The 21,264-nt window shown below is 57.0% G+C and overlaps 2 protein-coding genes across 6 annotated transcripts in view; one reads left to right on the top strand and one right to left on the bottom strand.

The window, feature by feature from the left end:
• The window catches only part of itga10 (integrin, alpha 10), a 103,083-nt gene extending 97,802 nt beyond the window's left edge, over positions 1-5,281 (top strand). Inside the window, exons 29-31 of one of the 2 annotated variants that reach the window (XR_007958771.1) lie at positions 888-1,001; positions 2,615-2,842; positions 4,991-5,281. Coding sequence is in view for 1 of the 2 variants with exons in the window: in XM_052045594.1 (XP_051901554.1) it covers positions 888-1,001; positions 2,615-2,695 (195 nt within the window). In the remaining variant the exon portion in view is untranslated. Of the gene's footprint in view, positions 1-887; positions 1,002-2,614; positions 4,000-4,990 lie in introns of those variants that run through there. The other variant, XM_052045594.1, reaches the window with a different exon arrangement.
• A 1,331-nt stretch (positions 5,282-6,612) lies between these two features.
• rnf115a (ring finger protein 115a) lies at positions 6,613-21,247 on the bottom strand. Of its 4 annotated transcripts, XR_007958772.1 has the most exons (11): positions 21,119-21,193; positions 17,203-17,261; positions 16,064-16,302; positions 15,779-15,836; positions 14,960-15,180; positions 14,707-14,778; positions 13,980-14,052; positions 13,400-13,493; positions 12,580-12,695; positions 7,707-9,570; positions 6,613-7,660 (listed from the first exon to the last, which is right to left on the bottom strand). XR_007958772.1 is itself a non-coding variant. In XM_052045631.1 (10 exons), exons 3-10 carry the CDS (start codon positions 16,300-16,302, stop codon positions 9,451-9,453), a joined length of 993 nt encoding a protein of 330 aa, XP_051901591.1. In that variant the 5' UTR covers positions 17,203-17,261; positions 21,119-21,193; the 3' UTR covers positions 6,613-9,450. The 4 variants fall into 4 exon arrangements, 3 of the variants coding, with proteins under 3 accessions (XP_051901591.1, XP_051901593.1, XP_051901594.1); XM_052045631.1 differs by having other exon boundaries at positions 6,613-9,570; XM_052045633.1 differs by having other exon boundaries at positions 6,613-9,570; positions 13,980-14,049.
• Positions 21,248-21,264: the final 17 nt, after the last annotated feature.

Genomic DNA, 21,264 nt, shown 5'->3' with positions numbered 1-21,264 from the left:
ATATTTCTTCGGTTAAAAAAAACCATTCTTATGTCGTTAGCTCTGTATTCAGGGGTTATTGAAAGGGATTTGAAAAAGGTCAGCTTATATCCTTTGGAAATACTGAATAAATGGCCTCCAAACCTCCTCAAATTTAAGTGAAGGATCAACAGCCCCACTCCTAATATTTTCTAAGTTTAAACATGTTTTAGTTTGAGAGAACCATTGAATTGTGGTAGGAGGTATCGGGTCCTTCCATTTAAATAAAATGGATCTCTTCAATCATTCAACAAGCAGAAGCAGATAAATGGCCAGAATCGGAACGTCCCTCCACACCCTCTACGGAGGTGTTTCCCTCCTGCACCTCCTCGCCCTGGACATGCCATGCTGGCCTGTTCTGCCATCTAGTGGTGAGGGGTTGTCCTGACTGGAGGTCTCTGCAAGGTGCCTTTACATTGGGGCCTCGGTGCTGGAGGAGAAGCAGGTTCGGGTTTTTGAAGTTCTGGCTGCACTTCAGCCCGACTCTCCTGATCTTCGGAGAGCGGCTGGGTCGGTGGGACCTCCTCGTCAGTCTGCTCTTGGGACTGGCCAAGGCGGCCACTCTCAGATCCAGACAGTAGGGTTCTGCCCGAGTCAACTGCCTGCCCCTCTTCCCAGGATATGTCTGCGCCTGGGTGTTCCTGGAGAGAGAGCACACGGTGTCCACTGACTCTCTGTAGGCCTGGTGGGGCTGGAGTATGTCCTGAACCAGGATGGCAACAATTTGTATTTAAAATCACAAGAATGTCACACGGGTGATAAACGCTGAAATAAAAATCAAAATGACAGCAGGTCACCTGCAGGGAAAATCTCCCTCTGCGCCTGGGGAACTGGTGCTGACTCACTGACGTGGCTCCCCTCCTGCCCAGGTGATGTTGGAGCTGCTGAAGCCAGCAGCGGTTGGGGTCTCCCTCTGGATCATTATCGGCAGCACACTCGGCGGTCTCCTGCTTCTGGCTCTCATCGTCTTCATCCTCTGGAAGGTACGCATCTCCAGGGTTTGTTTCTGAGCGCAGCCCGCCGTTAACACTGCAACCTCAGGAAGAGTTGGAATGTTTGAGGGTTTACTGAGGAGGTGCAGGAGGGTAGAACCTGCAGAGCTTGGTGCAGCCACTGTTCTTCCTTCCTGTTGTTTTGCCCACCCCTGCCCTTCACCTCTTTATATCGGTGACCTCCCCTCTACTCTTTCAGTCCGGATAAAGGGTCTCGACCCGAAACGTCGACTGTGCATGTCCCCCCACAGACGCTGCTTGACCCACTGAGTTCCCCCAGCAGGTTGTCTGTTGCTCCTGATTCTCTCGCGTCTCCCTGATGTGACAACCCGTGGATCTTTCTGATCCCAGCTATATCCCATAATTAAAACACCGGGAGGAGCTGCTGCCTCACAGCCCCAGAGACCCAGGTTCGATCCCCACCTACAGTGCTCTGTGTGTGTCTGTGTGTGTCTGTCTGTCTGTGTGTGTCTGTGTGTGTCAGTGTGTGTGCGCGTCTGTGTGCATCTGAGTGTGCGTCAGTGTGTGTCAGTGTGTGTCTGTCATTGTATGTGTGTCAGTGTCTGTGTGTCACTGTGTGTGTGTCTGTATGTGTGTGTGTCTGTATGTGTCAGTGTGTATGTGTGTGGGGGGGGGGTGGTTTGCACCTTCTCCCTGTGATCGCGTTCCCCCCGGATGCTCCGGTTCCCTCCCACATCCCAAAGGGTTACTTCGGTTGGCCGCTGTAACTTTCTCCCAGTGTGTGGGTGAGGGGTAGAGTCTGGGGTGGGCCCGATGGGCCTGTGGGGAGAAGGGATGGGATGGTGTGTAGATGGGTGGCTGATGGTCGGCGGGGACTTGGTGGGCCGAAGGGCTTGTTTCCGTGCTGGATGAGTCAATGGCTCTCCAAATCAATGCCAAGTGGGTCCTCAGTAAAGACGTCATTAAAGATGGAAAGACTTGGGCAGATTTTGACGATGTTGCTGGGACTCGAGGGCCTGACTTCCAGGGAGAGGTCGGGCAGGCTGGAACTTTATTCGTCGGAGCCTTGGGGACTGAGGGGTGACCTTATAGAGGTGCATAAACTCATGAGGGGCATCGATAGGGTGAATGCGCAGTCTTTTCCCCCCGAGAAAGCTAATCAAGAACTAGAGGGCATGGGTTTGAGGTGAGAGGGGAGAGATTTAAAAGGGAGCTGAGGGACAATGTTCCCACCCAGGGGGTGGTCCGGGTATGAACGAGCTGCCGCAGGAAGTGGTTGAGGCAGGTCCACTAATAACATTTAACAGAAACTTGGAAAGGTCCATGGATGGGGAGAGGTTTAGAGAGATACGGGCCAAACGCAGGCAAATGGGACCAGTGGAGATGGGCATTTGGTCGGCAGGGACCAGTAGGGCCGAAGGGCCTGTTTCTGTGCTGGGCTGCTCCAGGAGGCAGAGGTTTCCGTGGCTCTGGCAAGGTCAAGGTCCTTCAGCCAAAGCTCTTTGCTCTTCACGTTCCACCGTCAAAAGGCCTCTGATTTACTGTCCCGGTTCGAGGCAGCAAATGGATTTGGGGAGCCACAGGGGGTGGGCATGCCGTGGAGGGCAGTGCTCCTCACGAGGAAATATTTCTCTCACCGACAGTGTGGATTCTTCAAGAGGAAACCAAAGGAGGAGAAGGAGAAGGAGGGGGTCGCCGGTTCGGATGACCAGGGGAAGAAGTGAAGCCTTGGCTTGGGCGGGTCCAAGCGCCGGCCAGCACCGACGCAGCCACACGCAGTCCCGTCGCGCACGGCCCCTCCGCCCTGCCCTTCCGTGAAGCTTCCTCCAACTTGCAAATGCCTCTCGTGGGGGGAAACTGTGACACCCTGTGTAAGAACTGTTGGGACCAAGCCGGGGCCGGAAGGGGGTTGGGGGTGGGGACAAGGAAACTGCTCTGGTGGGTTGTGAGACATGTCACATGGCAGATTGTTGAGGAACTGCTCTTCTCCACCCCGGGGGGCTTGCTCCCCCTGCTCCAGCCCACTCCATCGGCCCCCTGCCACCCTTTATCCCCCCCCTCCCCGGGTTCACACGCTTCACTGTTACCCCCCCCCCCCCCCCGTGCCCACATACGCTGGAGGTGGTGCCCAAAGGCGGCTGTGGTGTGGGATTGGGTGACTGGAAAATTCCCGGTGCAGGGTTTTGACAATTCCTTCCCCCACCCCACCCCACCCCGCCCCACCCCACCACAGACGCTGCTCGACCCGCTGAGTTCCTCCAGCAGATTGTCTATTGCTCCAAGATCCCAGCGTCTGTGGTCTCCTGTGTCTCTATGGGAAATGATCTGCCCATCTAAACACTGAAAGCAAAGAGCTTCCAGCTCACTTCAAGCAGACCAGAGCCGTCCGTTCAGATCCAATTCCTCTCTCCCCTCTCCCCTAGTTCGTGCTAGCAGTCCAGAACCTCACCCCCGGTCCATGCCTGTAGAGGGTGCAGAACCTCACCCCCGGTCCATGCCTGCAGAGACCCAGAACCTCACCCCTGGTCCATGCCTGTAGAGGGTGCAGAACCTCACCCCTGGTCCATGCCTGTAGAGGGTGCAGAACCTCACCCCTGGTCCATGCCTGTAGAGGGTGCAGAACCTCACCCCTGGTCCATGCCTGCAGAGACCCAGAACCTCACCCCTGGTCCATGCCTGCAGAGACCCAGAACCTCACCCCTGGTCCATGCCTGCAGAGATCCAGAACCTCACCCCTGGTCCATGCCTGCAGAGACCCAGAACCTCACCCCTGCTCCATGCCTGTAGAGGGTGCAGAACCTCACCCCCAGTCCATGCCTGCAGAGACCCAGAACCTCACCCCTGCTCCATGCCTGTAGAGGGTGCAGAACCTCACCCCTAGTCCATGCCTGCAGAGACTCAGAACCTCACCCATGGTCCATGCCTGCAGAGGGTGCAGAACCTCACCCCCAGTCCATGCCTGCAGAGACCCAGAACCTCACCCCTGCTCCATGCCTGTAGAGGATGCAGAACCTCACCCCCAGTCCATGCCTGCAGAGACCCAGAACCTCACCCCTGCTCCATACCTGTAGAGGGTGCAGAACCTCACCCCTGGTCCATGCCTGCAGAGGTCCAGAATCTCAGATCAAACCCACAATTTGAGCCTTTTGAAAGCCATGGACCAGAAACATTGAACCGTCCCTTCCTCCACAGATGGTCCCCAGCCCACTTTGCCTTCAGATCCCTAATCTTTGCGGTATTTTGCTTTAGCACCGAGGACGATCATTGAGCTTCCTTCCTTTACAGCCGTGCTGTGAGTGGGCCACGGGCAGGGCAACGGCTGGGCTGTGTGAATTCGGTTCAGTCTGGTCATAGACCAGAACAAGAGCTCACCTGGTTCCCTGACAGCCCTGGAACTCCCAGTGGATCCAGGGCAACGATCAAAATCTAACAGCCATGATTGAACAGCGGAGGGGACTCAATGGGCCGAATGGCCTAATTCCGCTCCTAAGTGGTCTAACCACCCTCTGGGATAGCCCAGCTCGAGGGGAAGTGGGTGGGGGCTGCGTTATCCCACCTACAGTTCCTGGGACTTGTCCAGGGTTCAAATGGAAATGCCAGACTAACTAACCCACATCCCGTGCACTAGCCGAAGAGAAGCAGCATCTCACATTCAGCAGACGAGCGCACCAGGTGAAGGGCCCCAGACCGTTTCTGTCTCCGCAGATGCTGCCTGACCTGCTGAATGTTTCCAGCATTTTCTGTTAAAATGAGAACTGGGCCACCAGCCGGGGCCGTGTGAGGGTTTAGTGTAAAAGTTGAGAGGCGGAGGGCAGGAGCTGTGAGATGGGAAGGTGAGGGCGAGGGAGGGGCAGGAGCAGTTCCCACTTACCCCTCCCCTGGTGCCGGTCTCTCTCCGTTGCTGAAGCACTCAGCGGAAGGAACACATATACATGCACTTTATTTAAAGCTTTTGTTTATCAAAATTAAAAATAATATGGGAAATAAAACCAGATCTGAAGCTTGTTTCCTTACTGCAGACTCAAAGCTGGAAACCGCTCCCTTTGTAGTTAAAGCCCCTTGGATCCGAGGAGGATGGACACTGCTGATCGTGGTATCTCTGGATACGGAGGCACCAGGGACCATTCCTGTGAATTAACCACACAAAGTGATGGAAGGCGGCCAAATTCCACAGAGTGTACGCTCCGTTCACCAGCGTCACCTTCACAGCGAGGCAGATGGTACAGAACGTTTTCTCTCCTTCTGAAGTTTTGTTTTGACTCTGGTGTTGGTCAACCCTCCATCCCAGGAGGGGGCACCAGTGAAGGAGGTTTCTGTTATCACTGCCCCCCCCCCCCAGCTATTTAACTGTGTGGGTCATCACACTGGGAAGAGAACAGGAGCGGGGAGACGACACACAGTCTGCTGGAGGAACTCTGTGGGTCGAGCAGCATCTGTGTGGGGGGGGGGGGGTTGGGGGAATTGTCGAGACCCTGCAGCAGGACTCAAATCCCCTTTTCCCCCTCTACAGATGCTGCTCGACCCGCTGAGTTCCTCCAGCAGATTGCATGTTGCTCCAGATTCCAGTGTCCACAGTCTCTCCAGGCGTGGGCAGGGGGAAGGCGGAGATGGGGAGCACGACAAGAGCGAGTGGGAATGGGCAGGAGGTGGGGAAGCTGAGGGCATTGGGGATAGGTGTTGGGACGCTATATTGCACTTGGAGTACTGTGTTCAGTTTTGGTCGCCCTGCTGGAGGAAAGATGTTATTTAGCTGGAAAGGATGCTGCTGGGAGGTTGGGCAGGCTAGGACTTGAACCTTTGGAGCACAAGATCTCTTTATTAGTCACACATACATCGAAACCCACAGTGAAATACATCATTTGCGTCGACTGTTCTGGGGGGCAGCCCACAAGTGTCGCCATGTTTCTGGCGCCAACGCGGCACACCCGCAACTTCCTAACCCGTACGTCTTTGGAATGTGGGAGGAAACCCACGCAAACGTGGGGAGAGTGTACAAACTCCTTACAGACAGCGGCCGGAATTGAACCCAGGTTGCTGGCGCTGTAATAGCGTCACGCTAACCGCTACACTAACGCGGCTGCCCCACAGGAGACTGAGCGGTGACCTTAGAGAGGTGTATAAAATCATGAGGGGCATAGATAGGTTGAATGCACACAGTCTTTTTCCTAGGGAAAGGGGATCAAAAACTAGAGGGCATAGGTTTAAGGGGAAAGATTTAAAGGGGACTTGAGAGGCAACTTCTTCACGCAGAGGGTGGTGCGTGAATCAAATGGGGAAGTGGTTGAGACAGGTACAATAACAACATTTAAAAGATATTTGGACAGATACACGGATAGGAAAGGTTTAGAGGGATGTGGGTCCGTGGCTGGCAAATGGGACTGGCTTAGATGGGCATTTTGGTCAGCATTGATGAGTTGGGCTGAAGGGCCTGTTTCCGTGCTGTATTACACTGACACTGGAAGTTGGGGTGTGATGTTCAACAAGGAACAGCGTGTAGTTACTCCCCCAGATGTATACAGGCAAACTGACAGCAGAACTCCGTACACGGCCAGGCCCCACACACACACGGGGCTGTGTCTCATTCTGCAGTGTGGGGTCATCGTGAGAGAAAAGTCACCAAAGCAGCTGGGTGAGGCAACTGGAAGTTTTTGTTTTGGTTTATTTACAAAATAAAAACTTTTAAACAAGTGACAGAACAGAGATTAAACATTTACAACTACGGAAAAAAATGCAATACAGACTCTCCTCTGGTGAGCATATTTCCATGCTCAGTTCAGTTTAATTTTGTTACAGTGTCTGACTGCGGTTCTTAAACAGAGTCTTTGGGGGTTCTGGATTCTTAACTGCATCACCAATTAACACAGATATTTAATAGCTCAGGGAGGAGATAGTGTGATGAACGGGGACTGTGTCTGAAACAAGAGATGACATCCTTGAGGGGGGAGGTCCTGCTGGAGAAACAGCAGCCCACCCCAACCCACAGATGGCAGGTCTCAGCTCCTTGACACAGTTACTGATCGATACGCCGGACAGTGGCTGCACTGCTGCTCTTGGCATGGGTGCAGGGGGTCAGTGTGAGGGTCTCCCTGCTCCCCAACTCCCACCCCAAGGGATAGCCCCGCACCCCCTCCCTGTTACTCTGGGTCTGCACTGTCGGTGGGTGCAGTGTGGAGACTCCCCCCCCCCCCACACCCCAGGGACCACGCTCCCTGACCGATGGCCACAGTGGCAGCACTCCACCACCAGTGGGCCCCGCTGAGCGGCGGTGGCCCCTGCTGGCAGAGAGGCACCACAGTCTGTGGGACCTGGGACCTCGGGGCAGGTCCGAGTCCTGGGTCCCCTTACCTCGGGAGCAGGTCCCCAGACCTCAAGAGGATTTACACAAAGCTTTTGTTTTAAAATAAAACTCAAAATCCAACATATACTCCATCCCGGGCAATCTGAACCCAACCCCAACATTTAATTTTTAATTTAAAAAAAGTACCTGCTCCTAATCAGAGGATGAAAATTGATCATGAGCAGACAATTTGTGATGATACAAAGCAAGTCACCCAGACTTGGATCAGGTAATGGGCTGGATTGAGAGTGCATGGACACCTTACCCCAGCTACAGTAATGGGCTGGATCAAGAGTGCATGGACACCTTACCCCAGATACAGTAATGGGCTGGAATCAGAGCGCATGGACACCTTACCCCAGATACAGTAATGGGCTGGAATCAGAGCGCATGGACACCTTACCCCAGATACAGTAATGGGCTGGAATCAGAGCGCATGGCCACCTTACCCCAGATGAGATCATGAACGAGTGTGCAGTGCATGGACCAACCTGACCCAGAGTGTTCTATCAGTTGGGTTCTGTTCCCCAGGTCAGATTCCAACCCCAGATCTAACACTGCACAAATTGACGGCATTCTGGCATTAACTTTATGCCCATCTTGGTCGCTGTTGGAAAGTGGACTTGCATTTATCAAGGTTTTAATTAACCTTCCTACAAATCCACCTCAGCTACAGCTGATTTTGGCAACTGTTGATTTACAACCAACACATAAGAGGAATTAGGAGTCTGGTGCTGTGTCCCAAGACCATCCCACCACCGTCTCCTCACCCCTCTCTCTGCCGGCTTTGTTCAAGGCTCCGTCTCTCTCACCGACACTCAGAATACTGTATCATGAAACTGGCCCTTTATAAAAACGCACAACAGGGGCTCCAGTAACGGGAGGTGGAATCCTCCTTCACTAATACTGCCATGGTGCGGGTGAAATAAAGACTCTACCTGTTGGGGTTTGTGGCCATAACCCTTCCTACCAACACACTACAGGTCCTCAGTGGAGAATTCCCAGGATGAAATTCCATGTGGATACTGGGGCCCAGATGTTCCATCAGAACTGGGGTGTCCAACCTCTGACAATAACTGGGCTCAGGCTCCCTGGGTCTGGGGGGAGACAGATTAGTCCAGACCCCATTCCTGGTGGTACACACGTGAGCAACAGAGACTGCGGAGGCTGGGAGCTGGGCACCGGTGTGCGCCAGGAGCTTGTGGACGCAGTTTCAGCAGACACCACGCCTGCCCCTGGGCTAGGGGCAAGGAGCAGGAAAAAGTTACTGTTGCCCAACTTCCACCATGTGGGGCTGAAGTTGTATACATCAGGGGAGGGGGAGAATATGGGGCGGGGGGGGGGGGGTTGAAGAACAGACAGAGGGTATGAGGGTGGAGTAGGGGAATGTCCCAGGAGGAAGCATCCTGGTCCTGGACAAGAGAAAACAGACACCTCACTTCCACTCCCCCACCAGCATGGAGCCCGGCCTGGAGCTGTGGGTGTGAGCAGAGGACAGAGGAGCCACCGCCGTTGTAGCTGCCTCCACCCACCCGGAAGCCCAGCAGACCCGTGTGTAAAGTGGAAGAGAGCAACAGCTTAGGGAGAGGGGTCAGGCCCGGGTCCCACTTCCACCTGGCCTGGGAACGGAGCCCTTTCCTGGTGGGATTGCAGGGGAGGATGGGCAGAATCTTATCCCTGTGGGCAAATAGAACCCCTCCTGCTGCACACCGAGATGTTGAGGGTGGGTTGCTCAGATCCAGGTGGAACTGTGCAGCCCCCAGCGTGCTTGCTCACACACCGCTCCCCACCAACAAAACGAGGAAACTAAACCTCCCCGCATGCTCCAAGCAGCTCAGAACCTGCCTTCCTGTGAGACTGAGGGTTAACCTTCCGTGCCCAAAACAGGGAGGGAGGGGAGGGGTTTGAACAGAACGTGCGGAGAGCTATTCCTTTAGTGCAACCGTTGAGAAGCGGACCGATCCCACATTGTTAAACACATGATTCACAGAATGACAGCCTGGCTTCCCCCTCCCTCGGTCAGTTCGGGAGTCACCAGTCTGCATTTGTGCCCACTTAATTCTTTAATATATATAATTTACAATATTACTGATTGAGTTGTGCAGGGGGTTGGGTTGCAAAGTACTCCCTGCAGAGAGTCCTTCAGTACGTCCAGGGATCTCGCTGCCTGCTTTCCCTGCCTGCCAGTTCTTCTGAAGTCTGCTGGTGACCCGTGGTGATCTCCCCGTTCAAGCTCTTGCGACACACCGGACAAGTGTCGTGCTGGAAGACAGAAGCAAGCCAGAGGATTAAATGCACCAGGCTAATTCGTGGGAGGGGAAGGCGGGAGGTAGGAGGGGGTCGCCCCATTAGAAGAGGCTGGACAGTTTGGGATTGTATTCCTTGGAATTTAGAAGGACGAGGGTTGACCTTATTCAAACACAAGCGGGCTCCACAGGGGAGATGTGGAGACATTTCCACCAGTGGGAGCATCATGAACAAGGGGACAGTCATTTAAAATTGAGGTGGGTAGAAATTCCTTCTCTCAGGGGCAGGTGAATCCCTGCAATTCTATGGCTCCCCCCCCCCCCCCCCCCCCCCCCCGTGGTCAGGGCCAGATCACTGGGTGGAGATGGATAAATATTTGAATTGGGGGGGGGGGGGACTGGTTGAGTTGAGGCCAGTGTAGGTCAACCACGATTGTATTGAGGGGCCGAGTGGCCTACTCCTATTGCATTCTTGTGTGTTACACATCCGAAAAATGCCGAGACTTTTGGTAGGGGAACAAATCGTGAACAATTCACCAGCCACACCCACCTGAAGTGTTGAGGCAGACCCAGCCAATCCACCCAAGTCAAAGCTACACTTGTTCCAACCTTCTCCCTGCAGGTCTGGGTGTCCCAGACCAGGGGTTGGGGCAGGGGGGAGAAGGGGAGGGAGAGATTTAGAGGGGATCTGATTGGGAATATTCTCCCCCTGGGTGAGGGGTGGGGTTGGAATCAGTAATGCACTGCCTGAGGGAGGTAGAAACTCTCACAACATTGAAGTAATATGAAGACGAGAACCTGAGTCGTCAAAGCTGTGGACCAAGGGTTGGAAATGGGATTAGGTTGGCGCGGACGGTGGGGGCCAAGGGTCAGTCCGGACAGTGCCCTGCACGACTCCCACTCTACAAGGGACAAAGAACAAGGCAAAGGCTGGACAAACTGGGGTTGTTTTCTCTGGAGCGGCAGAGGCTGAGGGGAGACCTGACAGAGGTTTGTAAGATCATGCGAGGCACAGATAGAGTAGACAGCCTGTATCTTTATCCCAGCATCGGAATGTCTAAGAGTAGAGGGCATGCATTTAAGGTGAGAGGGGGTAAATTTAAAGATGTGTGGGGCAGTTTTGTTTTTACACAGAGTGGTGGGTGCCTGGAATGTGCTGCCAGGGGCAGTGGTGGAGGCAGATTTGATAGAGGCGTCTCAGAGACTCTTAGGCACATGAAGAGGGGGATAATGGTCAATGTGCGGGGAGGAGGGATTAGATTAGTTAGGGATCATTGGTTTAATTAGTTCAGCACAACATCGTGGGCTGAAGGGCATGTGCTGTGCTGTTCTCTGTATAAACTGGAGCAGAGCAATCAGCCCCTCTGCTCCCCCCCCCCATTCAATCACGCCACCTCAGCACCACTTTCCCACACTAAACCCAGATTCCCTCAGCAGCTGAGAGCCCATTGATCACCATCTTAAGCGCACTCAGTGACCCAAGGCTGGGTGGAGAACTCTGAGGATTCTCCGTCCTCTAGGTGACGAAATTCCTTCTCTCCTCTGTCCCGAACCGCCGGCCCCTTCACTTTGAGACTGTAATACCCCCAACCCCTGGCTCCGTACGTCTCAGCTGGGGACATCCTCCCTTTGTAGGTTTTAATGGAAGCACCGTTCATTGTTCTGAATTCACCTACTCTGCTGCAGCTCTCTTTGGAGACCCTTGGTGTTCCTTTGCAGAGTTAATGTTCCCAGTCCTTCAGCCTAGGTCTGCGCCAACCATCAAGCACCTATTCACACGAATCCTGTTTTTAATCAGGGCCACAGAGCAGGGAACAGGCCCTTCGGCCCAACAAGACCACACTGGCCGTCAAACGCCCATTGACTCCAATCCCGTTTATTCTCTCCCCCCCCCCCCCACCAGATTTTTACCCCTCAAAAAAACACATTAGGGAGACAATTCACAGTGGCTAGTTGTTGGGGATGTGGGAGGGAACCGGAGCACCCGGGGTAACCCACGCAGTCACAGGGAGAAGGTGCAAACTCCAGACACACAGACACAGACAGCGCCGGAGGTTGGGATTGAACCCGGGTCTCTGAAGCCATGAGGTGGTGAATCTAACAACTGCACAAGTGTGCTGCCCCTTTCTCATACCAACACTACGAGCCTTCCTGTATAATCTTTAATTCCCCTTGATAGCCACAGCTGTCAACTCTTCCTGTTGGGATCTACCAGCTCTAAGACAATGTGTGTACCCTCTACATTAATGATCTCTTCCCACTCCAAATGTTACCCAGGCCACCAAAGCCGCCTCACTGTCCCTCAGGCCCCCTTTCCCCTTTAATCTCTGCCTTCTAAGACTCCCCTACCGTGGAGAAAAGGATTGTGACCACCCACCTTATCTGAGCCCCTCATGATTTTGGTCGTTTATTCACCCTAATTTCAGATCAAGCTAAATCCCTTTTAATTTTTAGATAACTCTATCACATTGTGATCACTACTCCCCAAAGTCACCTTAACTTCCAGATCACCAATTAACTTTCTTAACCCACAGCACTAGATGTAAATTAGCTTGTCATCTCATCAGGTCTAGAAAATCATCCCGTATCCGCTCCATGAATTAATTCTAAGACCGGAGGGTCAAGGTTTTGAACACAGCGGGTGGGTGGGTGCATGGAACAAGGTGCCAGAGGAAGCGGTTTACGTGGGTACAATTATAACATTTAAAAGACATTTGGACAGGTGCGCGGATAGGAAAGGTTCAGAGGGATATGGGCCAAATGCAGGCAAGTGGGACTGGCTCAGGTAGGCACGGACTGGTTGGGCCGAAGGGCCTGTTTGCCTTCTGTATAACTCTGTGGCAGTGAATCTGGGGAGAAGTGGTGGGATTCACCTGTAATCCAGTGACCAGCAGGAAGCCTTGTTTCTGCAGAGGGACGGGGGGGGGGGCGCGGGATGCTCCCCAGGAAAGGTGGCAAGGTTGGCGTGGTGGCGGTCACCGAGTGAGCCCCGCGCTCCGCACGGGCGCAGGGTGGGGGCACTCACCAGTTCTAGCCAGGGCACGATGCAGGCATTGTGGAAGAGGTGCTGGCAGGGCAGCTGGCGGACCCGCTCCGCCAGGAGGTAGTCCTCCTTGCACACCGGACACTCGAGGGCCGAGTCTGTGGAGACACGAGATGGAGGGGGTGTGTCAGAGACGTGGGTCAGCTGGGGGGGGGTTCTCTGTCCAGCCGAAGACAGTTCTCCCAACCTCCGCCGCCCCCCCCCCACCCTCAAGTGGGTTCAGGTCCGCCCAACCCAACCAGTGTCGGGCATTTCCCCAGCTCCGGCCGATCTGCAGTTCCCATGTCCCCCCCTCCCCCCCGGCACCCCTCACCTCCCGCACCCCCCCCATCACCTCCTACCCCCCTCCCCCCGGCGCCCCTCACCTCGCACACCCCCTCATCACTTCCTACACCCCCCCTCACCTCCTACCCAACCCCCGACCACATCCACCCCCTCCCCTCTCCCCATCCCATCCTCCCAACCCCCTCCCCTCACTCCACCCCTACCCCCCTCCCACACCTCACCTCCCTCTCTAATCCCCCTCCACCCCCAACCCACACATTTCCCTTTCCTCCCTCCACCCCCACTGCACCCCCACCCTCCCCTGCACCCCTCCCTTCCCCACCGTCAGGGTTCCAGACGGATACTGCAGTTCAGAGCTGTCCTATGTTCACCCTCTGCTCGTCAGTGGGGGGGGGGGGGCAAGGGGCATTAATGCTGCACACCCCCACCCCAAGACCACCGAGCCTCAGCCCCCGCCCCCGGTTCAGGGCGCGCACCTCGGGAACCCCCCGGACATGGGAGCGGGCGCCCCACTCACCGATCTGCTCCTGGGACACGGCCACGGTGGGCAGGGCGGCGATCTTGTCCTTGTCGGCGGGCGGGGGTCCCGAGTTCTCCAGCTGGCCCAGGAGCTGCAGCACACAAACAGGTTGGGAGATCCGGACCGGCCCAGAGCCCGGGGGAACCCCCTCCAATCCCCCTCCCCTCCCACCCCACCCTTCCCCTCCCTCCCCTCCACTGCCTCTCCCCCTCCCACCCGACCCTTCTCTGCAATTCTCCCCTCCAACACTCCCTCCCCCCTCCCTCCCCGTCCACTCGCACCCCTACTCTCCCTGCTCCTCCCTCCAACATGCACCCACCCTCCCTCTCCACCCCCCCCCAACTCCCCCCCACTGTCCCCGTCCCTCCTCCCTCCACCCTCTCTCACAGCCCACTCTCCCTCCCAGTCAGGACCAATGAGGTGGGTGGGGGGGGCAACAGAGGGCTGGGGAAGGGAGTGTTGGGGGGAGAAGGGGAGGAAGCAGTGAGAGCAGAGCTCTGCACCCCACATACCCAGCGCCCCAGGACCATCCCCCCAGGGGTACCAAACACGGGGAGAGCCGATGGCCGTTCCTCACCTGTGTGATGACTGCGTCAAGGCCGCTCTGGCCCCAGGCGTAATCGGCAGGGTTCGAGTGCAGCAGCCCGCTCCTCGGGGAGAAAAACATCGGCAACGTATCACCCACTGTTCTTGTCATCAGTCCGCAGCTTCTCCCCGTCGCCCTGAAACCCGAGCAGTACTGGGACAGGGAGCAGGTCGGCAGAGTGAAGCTCCCTCCGCACCGTCCCATCACACATTCCCAGGGTCAGACACAGGGTGAAGCTCCCTCCACACCGTCCCATCACACACTCCCGGGGTCAGACACAGGGTGAAGCTCCCTCCACACCGTCCCATCACACACTCCCGGGGTCAGACACAGGGTGAAGCTCCCCCGCACCGTCCCGTCACACACTCCCGGGGTCAGACACAGAGTGAAGCTCCCCCGCACTGTCCCGTCACACACTCCCAGGGTCAGACACAGAGTGAAGCTCCCCCGCACCGTCCCGTCACACACTCCCAGGGTCAGACACAGAGTGTATTCACTGTCCCAATGGAGGTGTGCATAGATGGACTGATTAGAAACACTACACCGGTGTTAAGATGGAGGTCCGCGTGATAGAGAATACTCACGACCGGTGAGGGTGGAACCGTACGAAACAAAGCATCGGTTCAACTGAACACACCCAGCGCGTTAATGCTGGGGAGTGATCAGGGGATACGTGGGAGTTGGGGGTTGGGAGGAATGTGCGGGGAGCCGGACTCACCAGGAGAAGGTGTGCGGGGAGCCCGGTATCCCGGCGTTGGAGAAGAGTCCTGCAAACAGCTGCTGGATTATCCTGCAAAGACAACAGCAGCAACAGTGAGACGGGAGGGAGAGAATCCGTTGCTCTACCCCCCCTCCCGATCCCGTTCCCGACCTGGCCAGAACGTTGCCGGGGCCGGCACCGGTCCCGGGGTGGGGAGGAACGAGCGGACCGCGCCCCGGGTTTGCGGCGGACGGCGCGGACTCCAACCTACCCTTCTATGGCCGGGGACCTCTCCGGCCGGGAGGACGCCCTGGATCGGTACCTCCTGGCCATGGGTAACCTCGTGTGCCGGCTGGGGCCCCAGATGTCGCTCTGCTGCCCTGCCCGCTCCGCCGCACCGCCCTCGTGGTCCAGCGAGGTCCCGCCGCGGAAAGGTCTCCCGTCCACCAGCAGGAAGGTCTGGTCCAGGTTCAGGAAGGTCCGATCCCACAGCTGAAAGAAGGGTGGGGGGGGTAATAGCAGCAGAGATTGGGAAGGTAGGGAGGGGGGGTTATGGGACGGGGGAGTTTATGGGACAGGGAGAGAGAGGGTGGGGGGGAGAGAGGTTATGGGACGGGGGAGAGTGGGGGGGGAAGTGGGCGAGGTCTATGAACCCAGCAGGGATGGGAGGCCACCCCTGAGCGGAAGGTGAAGGGGGAGGGAGTGTCGCTCCGCCGGGACATCACAGCAGCTCAGTCTGCAGGAACAGGGTAGGTTCATGCTTGAGGATGGGCAGGCAGGGGCCAGGCACACCCCCACCCCCACCCCCCACCCCCACAACACACACACACACAGAGGCAGGGACCAGGCAGCCCACATACACAGGCAGGGACCAGGCGCCCCACACACACAGGCAGGTGAAGGTCAGGCATCTCACATGCACACGAGGACCGGGCGCCCCCCACACGCAGGCGGGGACCAGGCGCCCCCCACACCCCACACACACAGGGACCAGGCGCCCCACACACACACACACACGCAGGGAACAGGTGCCACACACACACACACACACGCACAGGGACATACAGACGCAGGCGGGGAACAGACTTACCTCTGCAAACTGTGTGGCTGAATCTTCGTCCAATCCGTTTGTCCCCCCATCCAAGAAGCTGTGGAGACAAGACCGGGTTATTTAGCGTCTGGACGTATTCCCCTCAGGGAGACTCCCTCCAGCCCCCTTCCTCCTCCCCAGGGACTCTTCCCCCTGGGACTGTGCTCCAGGTTTGGTCCTGAATACTCCAAGTATCCCCCAACCAACCACCTGTTGGAGGTAGAATGGGAGACAGGGGAAAGAGCCTGCCTCCTCTGCGCAAGATGGGACGTCCCATTTCCGTACCTGCCGGATACGTCACCGGACCGTCCACTCCAGCGGTCCGCGAGATAAGCGAGCTCGTTTGTGGGACCCCAGGTGTTGGTTGTGAGGCCAGCAGTTACGTCCCTTCCCCGACCCCCTGGGGAGGGGGCGGTTGTCCTCCTTGAAGCAGGGTGGTAGTGTTCAGAGGCACAAGACTGCAGAATGCTGGAATCTGGAACAACGAGCAACATGCTGGAGGAACACAGTGGGCCAGGCAGCATCTGCGGAGGGAAACAGACAGTTGACGTCTCTGGACCTGATAAAGGGTCTCGATCCGAAACGCAGACTGTCCATTTCCCTCCACGGACGCTGCTCGACCTGTTGAGTTCCTCCAACATCTTGTTCGTTGGTAGGGATTCAGGGTCTGTCCTATCAAGAGAGGCTGGACAGTTGGTGTCTGTATTCCTTGGAGTTTAGAAGAATGAACGGTGACCTTCTTCACACATACAAGATGCTAAGGGGGCTCGACAGGGAGATGTGGAGATGTTTCCACCAGTGGGAGCGCCACAAACAAGGGGACGTAGCTGCAAGGGGCCGGTCATTCCAAACTGAGGCGTGTAGAAGTTCCTTGTCTCAGGGGGGAGGTGAATCCCTGGCATTCTCTGCCCCCGAGGGTGGTGGAGGCTGGATCACTGGATACATTTAAGCTGGAGGTAGATAAATATTTGGAAGATAAAGGAACTGAGGACAATGTGAAACTGGCACAGAAGAGGGGTTGAGACTGAGGTACATCAGCCATGATCGTATTGAACGGTGGGGGCAGACTTGAGGGGCCGAGTGGTCTACTTCTGCTCCTAGCTTGCTCTTGTAGAGCCGTCAGTGATGATTGCAATGGTGGGATGGGATTCAGAGACGGATCTGACAGTGGAAATCAGGACCCGATCCCCACTGACTGTTCAAAGCAGATCTACGGGACACCTTGCACCTCCTGCTCTCTTCCGCCTGCCCGTCTTGTGGGGATTGCAGGAGCCCTCCCCACCCCCAGCTCTGGGTCCTGTCCGGAGTTGGGACTTTCCTCCTGTCACCACTGGAAAGGTCCACGCTAGGGCAGGGCGTTCTCCATGTCAGTGTCCCGCCCGCTGGGAGACGACGAGGGGTGACTGGCGGCTGCAACCACCCACCTGGTCTCGTCGGTGACCTCCTCGATGAAGCCTGACTCACACTGGGGGCAAGTGTATTCCTGCAAGACAACAGAAGTCAGGGGCGTCACCGCGGGGCTACTGGGCACGCTTGCACATCAAATCCACACATGGGGCAGGACCAGGGGAGCGCAGAGGGGGGAGGGGAGGTCTGTGGAGAGAATGGGCCAAGGGGAGGGGGGGCAGGGAGGGAGGGAGGGGCCAAGGGGACGGGAGGGTGAAGGGCCGAGAAGTGGGAGGAGGGGGATGGTTCGGGCGGGGGGTGGTGGGGGGGGGTGGGTGCGGCTGAGGGAGGAGTGTGTGGGTGATGGGCAGAGGGGGAGAGATCGGAAACAAGCGAGAGAGGTACATCAGCAGAGAGAAAGCATCTACAAGTTCCACAAGATCTCAAATCATTCTTGGCACTGTGATCGTTAGAGATGACGTCTGGTCAATCTCTCCTCCAGCCTGGGAACCTGTCTGCTGAATCTTCGCTGCGCTCTCTGGCGAGAACACCCTCTTCTCCCCCCGTTATCACTCTGTCAGCCTTCCTTTGCCTCTCAGCGGGAGGACTGAACTTCTGGCAGCTCACAAACCGCATGGCATTCGCCAGCTGCATCTGTACCCAGCCCGTGGTACTCGAGATACATTTCACATCCAGCTCCCTTGGCCAGCACTGCCCCATTTGTCTGGGTTCAATGAATACACAGCTGCTACACTGGATGCAAACTCAGCGTGGTTCTAATGCTTGGTTTAAATTGACTTGCAGGGCACCTAGCCAGTGCAGGTTTTACCCATGGCTGGTGTCACCCTTAAAACCACACAGCATGAGGGCTTATTGAAAAGCGCCTCCACTTCCTCAGAAAGCTAAGGAAATTCGGCGTGTGCTTTTGACCCTTCCGATTTTGATAGGTGCACCGTAGAAAGCATCCTACCCGGATGCATCATGGCTTGGTACGGCAACTGCTCTGCCTGAGACCGCAAGAAACTGCAGAGTTGTGGACACAGCTCAGCACATCACGGAAACCAGCCTCGCTTGTATATACTTCTGTCAATACTTCTCGCTGCCTCGGGAAAGCAGCCAACAAAATCAAAGACCGCAGCCAACATTATCAAAGACCCCACGCACCCCAGACATTCTCCTTCTCCCCTCTCCCATCAGGCAGAAGATACAAAAGCCTGAAAGCACGTACCACCAGGCTCAAGGACGGCTTCTGTCCCGCTGTTATAAGACTATTGAAGGGTTCCCTAGTACGATAAGGTGGACTCTTGGCCTCACAGTCTACCTCATCGTGGCCCTTGCACGTTACTATCTGCCAGCACTGCACTTTCTCTGTAGCTAACACTTCATTCTGTTATTACTTTACCTTAGTGTACTGATATGTATGGATGGCATGCAAAACAAAGCTTTTCACTGTACATTAGGACACGTGACAACAATAAACCAATTTACCGATTACTGAACGACAGCAGGGATACTGGGAAGAAGGTGGAGAGGATCAGGAGAGCCGCCACATGCTGGGGGATGAGACGGGAAGGATTTTTGAGTGGCAGCATGAGGCAGATGGATAAGTGAAGGAGAGAAGGTACCTGAGCGAAAGAGGTGGATTAAATCACCGGAGGTACAGGGCAGTGGGGAAAGCAAGTAACCGAGCAAAAAAAATTGCAGTCCAGAAGCACCACCAGAAAATGCTGGAAGCTCCGACGGTATCGGTGGGGAGGGGAGCAGTCGAAGGGGCCTCGCCCCAGAACACCGACCACTTCCCTCCTTACCGAGGCTGCCTCGCCCGCTGAACACTTCCAACATTTTTTGTATTCTTGAACGGTGGGTGGATTTAGATCACTGGGGATATGATCAGTACCACAGGAGGAACATTTATAAAGCTCGTTAATGTGCTGTTTGGCAGTCAGGTCGACAAGGTCTTCTGCCATCACCATACAAGACAATGCGTTCATTTAAAACCAGTCATAGAAAATATAACTATTACACTGAAGCAGAAACAGTGAGTGCTCCTGGTACCGAGAAGATTTAGACCCGCATTTACTCTCCCACCCCCAAACTGCAGATGTTGTGCCCAGACGAAAGTGACAAGTCATGTGTTGACTTGGGCCTGTCGCGGGGGTGGGGGGGAGGGAGGTGAGGTGGTTGGGGGGAAAGGATGGGATTAAAGCGAAAGATGTGCAGAGGCAGATATCACAGGGTCGGCAGTGGTTAGGCTGGGTGCTGGTCATCGAGGTGTCGAACAAGTTGGCATAGGGTATGGGGACTACTTTTGCCATGAAACAGGATTGGGAGGGAGAGGGGAGGGGAATCTGGAACTGAAATGCAGAGTTGGGCACCGGATCTCCATGGAGACCACCATGGGCTTGGTGGGGGGGGGGGGGGGGGGGGGGGAGGAGGAGGAGTCCGGTCTCTACGGCGGCCACTGATATGGGATGGGGAGGTGTCTGCTGTTCCATGGGACAAATGGCATGGAGAAAGGCTCTGGTCTCTGTGGGGACCATTGGCACAGGATGGGAGGCATCTGTTCTCCATGTGGACCAATGCCAACGGGATGGGGGAAAGGGTCTGGTTTCCAGAGGGACCGATAACAATGGGATGGGGGTGGTTTGGTGTCTTCCGAGACCATTAGCATGTATCGGGGGGGGGGGGGGGGGGAAGTGATCAGTCATTCTCATTTTGCCTGCTTCTTGCTCCCGTTCCCAGTGCCCATCCCCACTCTGACACTCTTCATCCCAAACCCTGAGCCCCCAATCCTCCCCTCCCCACCCCCACACATTCCTACCTTCCCCCCACCCCCACGGATCCCCCACGACACCCCGACACTCTCCTCCCTCCCAAATACCCCCGTCCCCCACAATCTCCCCACCCCCTTCCCTCTCCCCCACCCACCCCTTCCCCTCTCCCCCACCCACCCCTTCCCCTCTCGATCCCACTACCCCCTTCGTCACAAACCCCCCTCCCCACAGAATCCCCCCATTCCTCCCCTCCCACGTCCCTCATTCCCACCTCCCCTTGTCCCTCGCCTTCCCACAAGCCACCTCCCCACCGACCCCCCCCATGATACCCCCGACCGTCCTCTCCCCCTCCCTCCCCAACCCCTATGTCCCTCCCCCTCACGATCCCACCACCTCTTCCCACAAGCCCCCTCCCCAGACACCCCCATGATACCCCCGTCCCTCCCCTCCCACCCCTTCCCCCCCTGATATCCCCGTCCCTCCCTCCCTCCCCTCCCCCTCACAATCCCACCACCCACTCCCCTTCCCTCTCACCAACACCCAGCCCCGGGACCCCCACACCCCCTCCCAGTCTCTCCCACCCCCTGACCCCCCACCACACCCCCTGGACCCTCCCCCCAGTCTCTCCCCTCTCCACCGGACCCCCACACCCTCTCCCACCCCCGGACCGCCCCCCCTAGTCTCTCCCCACCCCCCCCCAGACCCTCCCGCCCCCACAGGTTTCCCCCAACCATCTACCCCCTCCCCCTCCCCAGGGTCTCTCCCCACCCCGGTCTCCCACCACCCCCCCTGACCCTCCCGCCAGTCTCCCCCCCCCGTCTACCCCCACCCTCTCCCCCTCCCCACGGTCTCTCCCCACCCCCCCACAGACCCTCCCGCCAGTCTCCCCCCCCCGTCTACCCCCACCCTCTCCCCCTCCCCACGGTCTCTCCCCACCCCCCCAGACCCTCCCGCCAGTCTCCCCACCCCCCAGGTCTCTCCACCCCCCCCCCTCCGTCTACCCCCTCCCCCCCCGGGTCCTCCCCCCCCCCGACGACCCGAATCGCCTCCGAACGGCGGAATTTCTCCCCCCCCCCCGGCCTAAGATGGCGGCGGTGCCGGGGGCTCCGGGCGGCGGACGCCCCCCACCCTCCCCCCCGGGGGCGGCGGGACGCGGGGGGCCGGCGGGGGGGCCGCTTACCGGCAGCTTGGGGCAGACCTCGCCCTTGCAGCAGTGGCAGAAGAAGCGGAGCGGAGACACGGCCGCAGCCTCCGCCATCTCACCCGCTGACGTCACCCGCTCCCGGCGGCCCGCGCGCCGCCCCGGCCGGAAGTCGGCGGCGGCGG

The sequence above is a fragment of the Pristis pectinata genome, chromosome 40 (assembly GCF_009764475.1).
Source record: "Pristis pectinata isolate sPriPec2 chromosome 40, sPriPec2.1.pri, whole genome shotgun sequence".
Taxonomy (NCBI): domain Eukaryota; kingdom Metazoa; phylum Chordata; class Chondrichthyes; order Rhinopristiformes; family Pristidae; genus Pristis; species Pristis pectinata.
The sequence above is the reverse complement of the archived record's forward strand: the minus strand, read 5'-3'. Positions and strand labels throughout refer to the sequence as shown.